Source organism: Balaenoptera acutorostrata, chromosome 8, assembly GCF_949987535.1.
Source record: "Balaenoptera acutorostrata chromosome 8, mBalAcu1.1, whole genome shotgun sequence".
Taxonomy (NCBI): domain Eukaryota; kingdom Metazoa; phylum Chordata; class Mammalia; order Artiodactyla; family Balaenopteridae; genus Balaenoptera; species Balaenoptera acutorostrata.
The window spans coordinates 11,734,708-11,749,452 of NC_080071.1; the positions used below are offsets into that span (position 1 = coordinate 11,734,708).

The 14,745-nt window shown below is 35.0% G+C and overlaps 1 protein-coding gene across 2 annotated transcripts in view; it reads left to right on the forward strand.

Moving 5' to 3' along the window:
• Nucleotides 1-12,379, forward strand: part of EPC2 (enhancer of polycomb homolog 2) — a 106,779-nt gene extending 94,400 nt beyond the window's left edge. For both annotated transcript variants that reach the window (XM_007183034.2, XM_007183035.2), the window contains 4 exons: nucleotides 6,728-6,864; nucleotides 8,033-8,192; nucleotides 9,133-9,466; nucleotides 10,473-12,379. In XM_007183034.2, coding sequence (XP_007183096.1) covers nucleotides 6,728-6,864; nucleotides 8,033-8,192; nucleotides 9,133-9,466; nucleotides 10,473-10,545 — 704 coding nt within the window. In that variant the 3' untranslated portion in view covers nucleotides 10,546-12,379. The remainder of the gene's footprint in view (nucleotides 1-6,727; nucleotides 6,865-8,032; nucleotides 8,193-9,132; nucleotides 9,467-10,472) is intronic.
• Nucleotides 12,380-14,745: the final 2,366 nt, after the last annotated feature.

Below are 14,745 nucleotides of genomic sequence, written 5' to 3' on the forward strand. Positions count from 1 at the left end.
ATCGTAGATAATAAGACTTTTTTTATTTTTGCCTTTCCCCTACCATCAGAAAAAAAATAGTAGTTTTGGTCTGTGTAATTTTTCCTGCCTTATGCTTATGTATGTTATGTAATGGTACTATGTCTCAACTTAGTACCATTTCTTTCTTCCCTTAAAAAATTTCAAGGTTTAAGCAACAGCTAAGCTACATTAGAACCAATGTTTTAGGGTCAGGTCTTTCAAATATGTATTTAATTATTTATTACTAGAGTAAAGGATTTTGTTCAAGTTTTTTTCTCTGCTAACTATGACCCTCTAGTCATTGAGGCCACAAGGTGTTTTGTTTTTAACAAATTTCTTTTGTTTCAAAATATTAGGTACGGTGTATAAATTCATAATGAAACAAGTCTTTTTAACAGCAGTTTTGTAAACAACTGAAAAGCTATGGCAGTATTTTTGTTTGTATGAGGCGCACCATGCCGCATGCGGGATCTTAGTTCCCCTACCAGGGATCAAACCTGGGCCCACGGCAGTGAAAGTGTGGAGTCCTAACCACTGGATTGCCAGGGAGTTCGCCCGTGGCAGTTTTAAGTACCCATCTGTACCAGTTATATTCATTACATAGTTTCTCAGTTCTGGATAGATCATTTTAAGTGGATTCAGTTATAATTCAGTAAATATTAATAGAAATTCCTTTTCTACCTAAAGAGAAGGTTATAGGAATTTTTTTTAAGTTATATTTTTATATTTGATGGACATGTACAAAAGAATTGAAGCTTCATACATTTGGTTTCTTTTAATCTGTGTGTCTAACACTTTTGCCTTCTGCTTACTCTTCGTGGACTTGATCAGGAGAGCATGCATGTCTTTAAGAGTAACAGGACTGATATTCATCAGTTACCTGGCAGAGAGTCAAGTACTGAATTTTCTGTTTCACAGCTGGGAAATCCCAGCAAATAAAGGGTTTAATCAGAAATAGAAACCTGACATATATACATATATACACTATTGATACTATGTATAAAGTAGATAACTAATGAGAACCTACTGTATAGCACAGGGAACTCTACTCAGTGCTCTGTGATGACCTAAATGGGAAGGAAATCCAAAAAAGAGGGGATACGTATATGTATATACGTATACGTATAGCTGATTCACTTTGCTGTACAGTAGAAACTAACGCAACATTGTAAAGCAACTATACTCCAATAAAAATTTTAAAAATAAATAAATAATGGGGAAAAAAAGAAATAGAAACCTGATATACTTGACAATAATATTTATTTGTATCACAAGTTACTTAATTCTTTAAAAAAAAATACCTTGAACTTGAGGGCCAATGGCAAAGTATTTTCTTACTTTTATGTTGTTCATAACCCAGTTAATGTTTTTCAAGTCATAATCCCTGTGTCCTGAATGTATTCTAATTATTATTTTCGATACGGTACTGAATGGACTTAAAGGGAAACAAATAGAACTGTGTGTCGTAGTTATTAGTAAGAACTAAAACTAAAGACTTCATTTAGTTAACTGTTAAATAAAAGTATGTTTTCTTAATTGAAAATCTCTTCTCAAAGAATAGAAGCAGGACAGAAAGGAAAGATAGATGTGCTGAACATAGCAAGTGGATAACCAAGGAAAATTAAGTTTATACATAATTATGTAGGATCTAATATATGCAAAGCACTATGTTAAGTGTTTAAAAGTTGCAAAGTTTTAGAAGACAATAATCCTTACCTTCAAGGAGCTTATACATGGATTATACATGACAGATATTATATTCTTTATATAAATAGGTGGTAAAGTTTTCAGTCATTTGAAACTGCAGTATTTAACTATTCTTTTGAGATACTATTCTTAAATCCTAACCTTAAGAAAATATATTTCACATCTAAAAATAACATTGCTTGTTCAGACTTGAAGGGCCGGATTAATTTGCTTTTTTTTTTTTTTTTTTAGCATCTTTAAGGATTAATTTACATTTAATCTTGGTTTAGACTAATGTATGGTTGCAAGTTAACATGTTTTTTCTTTTCTCATTTGTCTTGTGTACTGAACAGATAGATACCAGCAACTCTTCTTGAAGCTTTTGACCAGCTTCAAATATCTTAATATTACCAGTTTGTAAAATCAGCAACATTTTGGGCAGTTTCCAAGAGAAATTCCTGGGTTTTAATTTTTCCAGTGTCTTTTCCCATTCTTTTTTAAATTGCCATAAAATGTTTGCAAGCATAAAAGTTTTAAGAAAGGTAAAACTATGTTTTTAACAACTAGCTAAGGTACTCACAAGGATTTATTTTTTTAGTTAGAGTCACTTCTAAAGGTGGGAAATGGATTCACACTTCAGGAGTTTAAAAGATTTTAGTTTGACTGCTAAAGGAAATAATATTGAAATTTCAATTATAACTATTTAGCTTGGATGTCGGAAGTTTAAATGGATCTTTAGTCTGTTTTCTTTATCTTCACATCTCCTTTGTTCCTCATTCCCCACCCCCTTCACTCTCTCACCTCCCATCTTCACCCTCATTATTATCCCCACAGTTTTGCAGTTTATTCATTAGTTACATTATAGGATGTGTAGTCCTGGACAGGTAATGTCGTCTTTCATGGATTGGAAGATTTGTCCTCAGAGTAGCTCCAGTGGTTTTATGTGAACTTTTATCTGATTCCTTGCTATGACCTAGAAGGTTTAAAATAGGATCTCTCTCCCCCTCCACATAGACCCAGATCTAGCTTTTAAAACAAACAAAAATTGCATATAGTCAGCATTGCTTCAACAAAGCATGTATTAAAACTTTTATAACAAAGACCTGCCTGGTAGATGAAGAAGTGCTGAATAATATATTCATTTCGATTTTTAGATAATCTTTACTACCACATTAGATGTTCTTCATTAAGCTACAAAAACTTGGTCTAAGCTAGTATTTTTTAAAATTCATGGCTTCCCAAGAATACATCATCTTAGCCCACTTTGAGAAACACTGCATTAAAAGTTAAAAGATTATTTTAAAAAGGCAGCAGGTACAAGCACAAAAATCATATGTTTATATTCTGTTGTGGGGTGGTCATCCAGAAAATACAGAACGTGTTTTGATTAGATTTTTCTTTTTATTAGTTTATCAATGAAACATCAATACAAAGTTGACAAATACTTGTAAAGATTTCACACATACTCAAGAATATATTCTCCGTGGGCCCAAGTTTAAGGAACAGTGATCTAGGGCTTTAGATTCAAAATCAATACACCAGTGTAAAATCTAGTGGAGATACCTAGAGTATGTTTTTGATGGATCACTGTCAGATTATGAGAGGGAAAGGTGATGAGGGACCAACCTAGCAGAACACCTTATAGGAACCACATGCCTGAAAGGTGAAGAAAGAAATGAAGGATACCTAGGATCTTTGAAAACAGAATCAACATTCTAAGGATGGTGACAGGTGTTCTAAGAAAAAGTGCATGGATTCATTTGAGGAGTAAATCAGACCGATACGCCCAAGATAGGTAAAGAGCCAGGTATGAAGATAGCCAGAAAGGTTAGAGGCTTTGGTGAAAAACAGACTGTCAGTTATAGACACAAAATATTTAGAAACGCGGGTGTGTTACTAATGTACAGAATGACATATTTGCATACATAAAAGGGGAAATTCTGTAATATGTGACCTATTAGAATGTGTTACCCAGGGAGATTTGCAAAACTCCTTACTTAGGGAAAGGAACACTTACTGTCTGTCTGGAATAGTGAAATATTGCCTTCACAAAACAATCAGAGTGTGGTTACTTTTAAACTGACAGGACTTGGAGGCGTGGGGTAGGGGAGATTGATGACCAGCATGAATTTTACTTTTAAGCTAGCAACTCATGAGAGCAACTAGTAGAAAGAACTTGGCTTGGCCCTAAGCAAGAGAAGCAGATATCCTTTCTCTTTTCATACATTCCCACTTCCCCTTTATGCCACTACCACCCATCCATAGCTGGACCCCTATTCTGTATCTCATTCCTAAAGAGATTTGTTCACACCGTTAAGTATGCCCTTTTCCTGGTGTTATTTTAATGCTTGCCTCTTGATAACTCAAAGCCAGTGTAAGAAATAAATTTCTTATGGAAGTATTTCAGTAATTTATGAAAGGAAAAATAATTAGTGGAGAAGGTGCTTTCAATTAAATTACCATCCTCCACCTACTAGTAAGTCAACCCTGAAGATGATAATTCAATACTGTGTCTGTGTCATTAGAACCATACATTTCTTACCACTTTCCATTCACCCTAACAAAATGAAAGAGGTCAGTTAGGGAGGATGTTTTTGTATGTGTTCCAATTCTGTGTCATAATTACTAATTGCTATTTTTGTCTAAAAGTGTTTAATGGTCTAGAAAATTCTGAATGGGGAACATAAGCATTTTTCAAGCACAAAACACCTTTTAGTAAAAAAAGAACTAGATGTCAAGAGTGAATCCAACATGCTGAGCTTTAGGTGAGGGGGACGAGGAAAAAAATGAATGTAATATTTTAAGCATATCCATATTTTGGAATTAAGTTTTATATCAGTGGTTTTCAACTAATAACAGAATCAGGGATGAGAATTTTGGTATCAGAGTCAGCCTGAGTTTTAAAAAGTTAGGTAACACTTGAACATGAATTTGAGTAATTTCAATTGTGTCTTGGCTGGGATTTTATGAGTTTTCTATGGGGAAAAGGATGGGGTTCCTGTGCAAATTAATGGTTTCAACAAGTCAGGGCAGTAAGTAGACATATCCCCCCAGAAAACAGGAAATTTTATTAGCAGCCCTTTTTAATAGCTACATAAAGTGATCATCTTTTAATAAAAGCAAGTAGAATACCTCTAGTAGGCAACACTTTGTTAGTTAATGACTACTAACCAAAAGTAATTTTTTTATTAGAAGAATACAATTTGTTCTTTTGAGTAATTTATATGTATACTTTATTCTGATTAGTAAGATTTTATAATTGTCTGACTTAAAAGCTTTTGGAAAAAGAAAAGATTCTCATTTCTCTCTCAATTTTTAAATAGCTACTAAAAGTGTATTCTCTTTATTTGGTTTATTCCTCACTTAAAATTCACCACTGTGACTTCTCACCTTTTCATCACAACATAAACCTTAGCTCTGGACACACATAACGCTGAATTTGAGGGAGTAGACCATACACCAGATTCCAAGTCCATTTCTTTTGAATTGGTACACTGTTTATACACATAGGACTTAAACAGATTTATTTGGGTTTAACTTAAGATTTTCCTTCCTGCCTTTGTATCTAATAAACTATTTTTCATCTCTTTCCCAAGGTTTTCAAACAGCTGGAAATTCATGAATACTTCACATTTTCATTTCATTTTGAAGATTTTAAATTTAGAATTAAATTTTTTTTTTCATTTAAAAATAGAACACTTGCAGTGAACTTAACATGTGCAAAGAAAGACATTTGATTTTGTTGGTAATTCAGTAAGATAACTAATGTGTACTTCAAAAATACAGGTAATAGTAAAATTTTAGAGTGAGCACTATCATAGGCCCAGGTTTTTTAATCTTCTAAAAATAAAATTGTTCTCTCAGAACTGTTTTTTCCTGATAGTCCAATACTAATTTTAATGATAACATTGTAGAACCGAAATGAAGGTATGTCTAAAGCTTTGTCCATCTCTGGGGCCTAATTCCTTTTTCATAGAAAATAAGCTGTACTTTGTATAACTTGTTATATGTCTAATTTACCATCAAAAAATTTTTTTTAATTTCTCATTTATGATCATACTAAATGGAAAACTTGGGGATGGGGGCTAGTTAAGTAACATAGGTTGAAGGTATAGTCTCCTATCTAAACTCCTTCAGGTCATATTGATTAGATAGCTAGATTACATTTAAAGGTTGACTCATATTAGTTGGTATTTCTTTATATGTATCTTTTCTTCCCAACTACACTGTAGGAGTTTATAGCAGGGACCCTCTTTTAATTTATTTTTTCCCTGTATTCATTCTTAACTCTTAATGCAGCACTTTTCATCATAGACAGTAAATACTTGTTGATTAAGTGAAATAGTTGGGAGAGAGGAAAGAAAGCAATAAAGAAAAATAGAGTAAAATTACTCTAGTAGTACATGTATTCTGATGTGATTTAATGTTTTGTGACTCTAATAACATACTGACTTCTGTGGAGATAGCTTTGTGTCCTCTAAATCAGTTTATCAGTGATCTCCTTAAATATTGGTGAATGAAAGTTTGTTTACATTTCTTTGAAAAAAGTGTTTCTTATTATAACTTTTTCTTAAGTAATTTTTTAAATAAAAGTTTTAAATGTCTTCTTTTTATTTGACATGTAGTAACTTTTAACAGTTGGTAACAGCATAGTTGATTACATCCGAGGATGCTGGACACGTCTCTGATTTCCAGCCCGTGTTTTTATAGATAGGACTTATTTTAGACATCAAATCTGTTGGCTTAAACTATGGTTTAAGTCTGAATAAAAGGGAGAATCCTTATATTGGAACTACGTTATACAGTAAAATCTACATATAGGAACTTTTTTAGCATGTGACATTAGAAGGTCATAGATACTAGCATAAGCCACTTTGGCTGAAAGATTGGTCGTTTTTATTCGGTTCTTTGCTGCTGATGTATAGTGTGATTTGAAATTGCTTTTCATCTTAATGGTGGAATAACTTCATATTGTATTCTACTTGTGTTGTTAAAGGTACTTTAAAACATACGTATTTCTAAAATTAATGTCCTTTTCCAGTGACAGGGGGTATCACAGAAGAGCAATTTCAGACTCATCAACAGCAGTTAGTTCAAATGCAAAGGCAGCAACTTGCTCAGCTTCAGCAGAAACAGCAATCTCAGCATTCCTCGCAACAGACACATCCAAAAGCACAGGTAAACCTGTCTTTTAATCATGGTTATATCTATTCCTTTCTTTCATAATTATGTCTTTTTTTAAAAAATTTTAGTCAGGTCACAGAAGATAACCTTGTCATTGCCACTCTTGATTCTGGAGATCAAACCTAAGTGTCTTTTCAGTTAATTTACATAATTTTAAGTGACTAGTTTATATTTTATGAGAGGAGCACTAGAGCCAAATATAGTATTTTTAATTTAGGAAAGAAATAAGTACATATTTTTGGAAGGGTTATTAAGAATTCTTAGAAGTAATCATATTCTCTTAGAACCATCATCCCCCACCCCTACTCCCCCAGAAATATTTTTATCAAGGATAGGACTATCCTAACTCCTTCCTAACCTGTGCATTTAAGTGCCATGTGAACGTGCCCCATGAGCTGAGAGGTGATTGTCTCGACTTGTGCCGTAAATCCAGACAACATAGCCCTTTGCCTATTTGAATCACATTTCCCTGAAGAAAAAAAAATTGCCACTAGGTGAGGTTTTCCTAGGCACCATTAAACGACTGACAGTCGGGATAAGAGTAAAAATACCGTATAAAACTGTATTGCCAGAAGAAAAAAGCCCTGCCAACACCTTGATATGAGCCTATAAGACTGATTTTGGACTTCTGGCCTCCAGAACTGTATGAGAATAAACTTATGTTGTTTAAGCCACTAAAAAGCTGTTAGTAACAGCGAAGCAGTTTAATACAGAATCGAAAGGAATATGACCATTAAATTTGCCTTTGTTTGCCTTTTCTGAATCTCAGGTATTTCCAACCTACTGAAACGTTAGGCTAAGACACAGTTTTACATTGGGACAAAAATGGCTGTTAGTCATCTCTGTTATTTCATTTTGCCCATAGTATGTAGACTGTCAAGTATTTTTAAAGGCATTCATTAACACTTACTGGAAAAATGAATAGGGCATTAAAGGTTTCGGTTGTTCACTACCCTAGCTCTTTCTCATAAATAATTTCTTCCGAGTTTTTAGTCACTTTCCTGTTTCATATGATGAAAATAGTCTATGGAGATCTCTTAACCTAAACACCTGTAACTGTTCAAGATGAAAAAGGCAGCAGCCTCTTGAGTTTGCTCTTTTCTTAACATGTTCGTGAACTCATGTCTAAAAAGTTGAGAGTTTAATTTTGTTTATTTTGTAGGGCTCAAGCACCTCTGACTGTATGTCTAAAACACTTGACTCAGCCAGCGCCCATTTTGCTGCATCTGCGGTGGTCAGTGCACCTGTTCCAAGTCGCAGTGAGGTAACCAAGGAACAGAACACCGGCCACAACAACATAAACGGTGTAGTCCAGCCTTCAGGTAAGCCTGTTATTTCATGTGATACTTACTAGCCCAAAGTTGCAACTCAGTGATTTGAGGTATGGTTTTTTGGTTTTCAAATCCAAGGGAAAACATCGTACAAGAAATCAATCTGGACTCTTCATAATATCTATGGAAATGTATGGTGGAATAGCTGGATGTTTTCTAGAATTCACATAGGGCCTGCTCCCTGTTTCCTCCCACACCCACTGGATTCCTACCTATGTAACACTTCACCGTGCCTCGTTTTATCCACATACTGTCAGTTGCCTCACGTCTTAGGCAACACATCGAGCTAATTGCTAACCATCATCATTGAATCATTTGTACATTTATAAAAAGGCAAAATACAGTTTATCAGTAAATTGGAAATTGTGTTTACCTTCCCAGTCTTACGTACTCACAGGCCTGCTTTCTCTGACTCCTTCTCATGAAATACAGCATTGCTGTGAACGTATTTCTGCTGCTTACTACAGAGTCCTCAAAGATTTGCTATTCCTATCAGCCCTCAACTACTGCTCAGACCCTAGGGTTTTCCTCTTGCTTTTACATATACCCGTGATTGTGATTGCACTTCCTTACTGATGTTCTTGCATGTGTAAATTCTAATGGAAGTCCAACCTTCGTCTCCACCTGCCCTCAATCTCCAGAGAGGACCTCTCTGTCCTATTATACAGTTTCCAAATATGGAGGCAGCAGAATACTTTGCAAACCCTTTTGTGTAGGCTAGTAGAAAGAGGGTGTCTTTGGGGTTGTAACAGGTGAATATGTTACCAATCAGAAGGTCTCTTTGGAGAGGCCGTTATGTGGAAGGTCAATTTGGTATTTAACTAGATTACAAATGTTTGCATTTCTTTTTATTTTTAAGCTCCTAATTTTTTAAAAAGTTTAATGTCTCATGACTTGAATGGAACGATTTTTTTTTTTCCTTCTCCTTCAGGAACCTCTAAAACGTTATACTCCACCAACATGGCTTTATCATCCAGCCCAGGGATTTCAGCTGTACAACTTGTAAGGACAGTTGGCCACACCACTACAAACCACTTAATCCCAGCATTGTGCACAAGCAGTCCTCAAACACTTCCCATGAACAATTCCTGCCTGACAAATGCAGTGCACCTCAATAACGTCAGTGTTGTTTCTCCAGTCAATGTGCATATCAATACACGGACTTCAGCACCATCGCCAACAGCCTTAAAACTTGCCACAGTTGCTGCCAGTATGGACAGAGTGCCAAAGGTTACTCCTAGCAGTGCCATCAGCAGCATAGCAAGGTGTGTGTGTGTGTGTGTGTGTGTGTGTGTGTTTCAAGTATCATTCTGTCCCTTTCTGCTGGCTATCCTGTGGGAGGAAAACGACTTTTTTTTTTTTCTTTTTTCTTAACCGCTCAGGCAATAGATGTCTTGTCAATTGATTGACTTGCTTTTCAACAGATACTGAATATCTGCTTAGTCTAAAGCTCTGTGACGTAGATCATTTGTTTGAGGTCACTGGTAGGATGTTTAAATGCCAATCAGAACTGTAAAAAAAAAAAAGGAAAAAAACCCCACATCAACTTGGGAACCATCAAACTGAAAAAATACATCAGTCTATTTTAGAAGCTTCATTTATTCTTCTATTACTTCTTTGTAGTGTAGACAGTCCAGAAGGCTAGAGTTGTTATTAGCTTCCAGAGCTTTAGTTTTCAAATCAAAATTTGTATTTTCTTCAGTATTATACACAAAGGGAAAGTAAATTATTCTATGTATATTTTAAAATTGAGAATATTCTGGAATTAACTAAATCCATGATAATGTATTCCAGATTTTTTCTTTCTATAACACTAATGCGTGAGAATCAAAAAAATTATTTGCATGGATTAATAACTACATGACCTTAAACCTGTAAAATTAAACTATAGTGGAAAATAATTTAAGTAATATTGTGCTCCAAATGATTATTCTTTTTGAGCATCATATGCTCCATCTATTGTAAAAACACTTGGATTGTCATATGTTATATATTTCATAAGTAATTTATCATTGGCTTCTACTGAAATATTGTGTTAAATTACTGTCTTTCCTAAGTAAATAGTTATAATCAAGTTCTTAGGAATTACTAGGATTTTTTAGCTGAAGAAAACTTTTCCTCATTCCTGTATAGAAATTGTAAAAATGGGAGATGTTCTTCTGCAGTATATGTTTCGTTGTAATTACATAAAAATGTATCTATAAATACTAAGTGATACACATCATATTCTAGAGAGTATTAATGTTTATTTTACTCTTTGCCTTATTATAGAGAGAACCATGAACCAGAAAGATTGGGTTTAAATGGAATAGCAGAGACAACAGTAGCTATGGAAGTGACATAACCTAAAACATGTGGCTTTGACCTGTGCTGATGGTGTGCAGTCATTCATATTCCAGCTGAATGCAAAAGGCGACACTCTGTGGATCACAGAGCGTAACAATGGACCTAAATGGACAAGAGTATATCGGATGTTAAATCGATATATGATGTATATTTTGTAAAATTGGGAAAATCACTACCTTGTAATATAGTTTATTTGTATCATCAATATTATTTCTGTTACTTGAATAGTAGATATTCATCATCATGCTTTTGCACTTGAATTTGCAACTGAATGGATTTTAAAAAATAATTCTTTAATGGGATCATGAGCATGAAATGGGATCCTGCATCACTTGTTTTAACTATTTATTTTGCCATGTTTACATTTTGTATCTTGTAAAAAATAAATCCAACTTTGTGTCTAAAAAGTTAAAAAGATTCATAGCTAGGAAATGAAATTCTTGTAATTTTTTTCTAAAGGAACTGTAAAGTTTTCACTTGGTTCATTTTGTTTCACAATTTGACTAGATGGACTTTTTGGTAAATACTTTAGTGGCATTTCACTGTCAAATATGAAGTTCAAGGCAAAATAGTATTTTCTATTACTGTGCAGGGGAAAGGGATGGATCGATACATGCAAATTTAATGTAGTAACTCACTTTTCCATATATTTTGAATGTATATTTCTATTTATAATACCAGTTTATAAAAAATGATGACACAGAAAAAAGGACTAGGAAAAATTATGCATCTAGCACATTTAAACTGTGCAGGTATGAACATTTTTCAAGGATTACATTTTATCTGAAGACTGCATATTTTAACTGGCTTTACCTGTACCACACCACATAAAGGATATTTTGCCAGGTATGTACTGCATTGTGTGATTGCAGTAACCATTGGAGGTCTAGATATCGAGCCATCCCGGGTGCTGGGAGGGGGGGGTCGTGGCAAGATTTTGTCTTTTCAGTTTTGGAGAGTTTTCCTGTGGCTACAAGGCAAGTAACGGGTTGGAAAACGTCTGACTGTAAGCGTTGGACACCTTCACAGTGTAGTGTTTTAGTGACTTTTTTTATACGGTTCTTGTATATTAGATACGTGTAGTGGTGTTTCAGAATGTTTGTTTATGCACTAGTTCAGACAACTTTCCCTGTTACTTGTTCTTGATAAGTGAAAACTGCAGGGAAATAAAAATACATATCAAAACATGGACATGCTGCATATGTGTTTATTTCACAATGTGCACACAGTATAAGTGAAAATTTAAGGGAGATGATAGCACTTAACAGCACTTTTCATTTTCACAGTGCTTTCCAAGCATTAATGAAAAGAATTATAAGAAGCTCATCTGTGGGCACTATTGGGTTTCAGATAATCCAATATAAACTACCTTTGATATGAAAAGTTCTTAAAATATTTTACAGAATGTAAGTAATTTGCAGTATAACATTCATTGAAATCTCATAAATGAGCCTCATTTTATAAATAAAAGTTTAGAGTAGAATTATATTGCAAGGGGTTTTGTCAAGTAAGTACTGGGAAATGTAAATATTTTTAATGAATATGATTAAAACCATTTCAAACTTCATAATTTTATACTTTACATTTTTTATATCTGCAGTCCTGAAAGTTGTAAATTGATATGTCAGTTGATTTAATGGACCAGGGTTTCTGCTGAGAGTGGTTTTTATTCAGGTCCTGAATATGTAAAGCAATTTATGGTCAAAACCATAGGAAAAAATAAATTTAATTTCTTCATTGGTTGTGACCTGATAGGATCCATGCTCGTTTCTTCCATACTACCTCTGGAGTTACTCATTGCTGATGATATAAAGAAAATAATTTTGATTTGATGTGTAGTATGACTGTGTTCATTCTGCTTTTAGTTGGATGTATCTCCTTGCTATTAAGAACTCAAAACAACTTTAGTGCCGATTTCGGAGAAAGGTTTTTATTTCCATTTTACTGAAGTAAAGCATGAAGCAAATTTGCCTTGTGATACACATGTTATAAATAATATAAGTAAAACAAAGAACTGTATTTGTACAGTTTCTGGAGATGTGGCAAATCCAGAATTTATCAAAAACTGATCACCAGTTTGTTTTTTTGTTTTTGTTTTTTAAGTAAAATAGAAAAAATTAAGCCTTCCTTATTTTGGTGATTGTAACTGTTTCACAGATTTCAGTTACTTGCACACACATTTTTCCAGTGCTTTTCAAGGACTTAAGTGACATATTTGTTTTTACATTATTAAATTGAAGAATAGTTTATTTTTGCCCAGGTCCTCCACTGGACAATACCACCATTTCTTGGTTTTTCTGATGAAACTAATATTGGTACTTGTAGTTCAGTAAGCTTCTAGAGTCCTTGGAGTGTGTTTTTTGATGGGGTGGATAGTAGGTTTGTTTGTTTGTTTTAAACAAGGGGGTAACTTTCATGTGCTTGGATATCTTGTAATTGAGTACAGGTAAAAATAGTTACAAATTGTATTTTTCTGCCTTTCTAAAGAGAGTACCCTTTTTTTCTCCTGGTAATTCAAGATCATCATTATGATTAATATTAAGATACAGCTCTAAGTATATTTGAAGATGTGTTACATATCTTCCTTTTGCAGAAGACCAAGGGAAAAATTAAAATATCTGGAGGGCACATTTAAAAAATATATACAGTACACACACACATTCTATCTTTTTTTTTTTTTTTTTTTTTTATTTATTTATTTATTTATTTATTTTTGGCTGTGTTGGGTCTTCGGTTCGTGCGAGGGCTTTCTCCAGTTGCGGCAAGCGGGGGCCACTCTTCATCGCGGTGCGGGGACCGCTCTTCATCGCGGTGCGCGGGCCTTTCTCTATCGCGGCCCCTCCCGTCGCGGGGCACAGGCTCCAGACGCGCAGGCTCAGCAATTGTGGCTCACGGGCCCAGCTGCTCCGCGGCATGTGGGATCTTCCCAGACCAGGGCTCGAACCCGTGTCCCCTGCATTAGCAGGCAGATTCTCAACCACTGCGCCACCAGGGAAGCCCCACATTCTATCTTTTAAAAAAATGTTGAATAGGGTATTTGCAACTGTGCTTAGTGGGGTTTTTTGTTTGTTTTTTATTGCCAGGGTTGTTTTTGGGGGGGAGAGTAGTAAGAAGTAGTAACATTTCAGAAATTGCTCCATAGTGTGTACTGCTGTATTTGAGTATAATGCTGTATTTCAAACAAATTTTATTGACCCGTATATACACCTTCGACTGAAAGGTTTTGTTGTCCCTTAACTAACTTGACAGACTATTACATTTCAAAAGGTTAAGGGTATCTCAAGTAATTCTGAATATTATGTTCTATAACACAAGAGTTGTTTTTCGTGTAACCACAGCATGATAACAGCAAGCGTCGTGGAGCATGTCGAGTTCTCTCTCGGTGACGTTTTTCATTTAGTCCTAACAATTGTGTAAAGGACTATTATTTTTCCCATTTTACAGGTCAGGAAAATGAAGTTTAGAGAAGTTAGGTAACTGGCCTTATGTCACACAGCTGGTAAGTTACTGAGCCAGGAATTAAATTCGGGTAGTCACCACACTTTTAACCACTGCCTCCCATCTTTAATGTGAAAGAAGTACCCTTCAAAGGAGCACTTATTGTACTTCTCAGTCTGCTTATTGACAGCATCTGTGTAGCAGAGTTTTAAATTTCATCTAGAAAACAACCTCCTCCACTCTTACACCATCAGGCAATTAATGTTTGTTTTTTGCTTCCCAGACTGAGTGCATTAGATCCACCTGTGGCTTCTAGCCATCCATCAATCAAACCCAGCCCTGTCAGTTTATCCTCCTCTGTCTGCCAGACCTAGCCGGTAAGTGCTAAAGCTCTCAACCAGCGCAAAGCTTTGGAAGCTGGGTCTGGGCCAGGACGTGGCTGAGTTTAGCCCTTTCTGGACCTTGGTTTCCCCATCTGTAAGGTGAGCAATTTCCTAAAACTCTAGAAAGGAGGCCACCCTGCCAAGCTTGGTGCAGATGTACATGTGGCCCGTGTGTCATTGGTTTCTCACCAAGGATGTAAATGATGTGGGAGCTAAGGCTGAGCATATGGTTAGTCTAGAGCTGCTTTTTTAAAAGTCATTGCTGTCATCGATGACTGTAAAGTATTGACAATTGTATCATGTAATGCAACTTATCTTGTGCAGAACTAATAATTCTAACCAACTTCAGTGACTACAAGTCTCAGAAGGGCACAAGA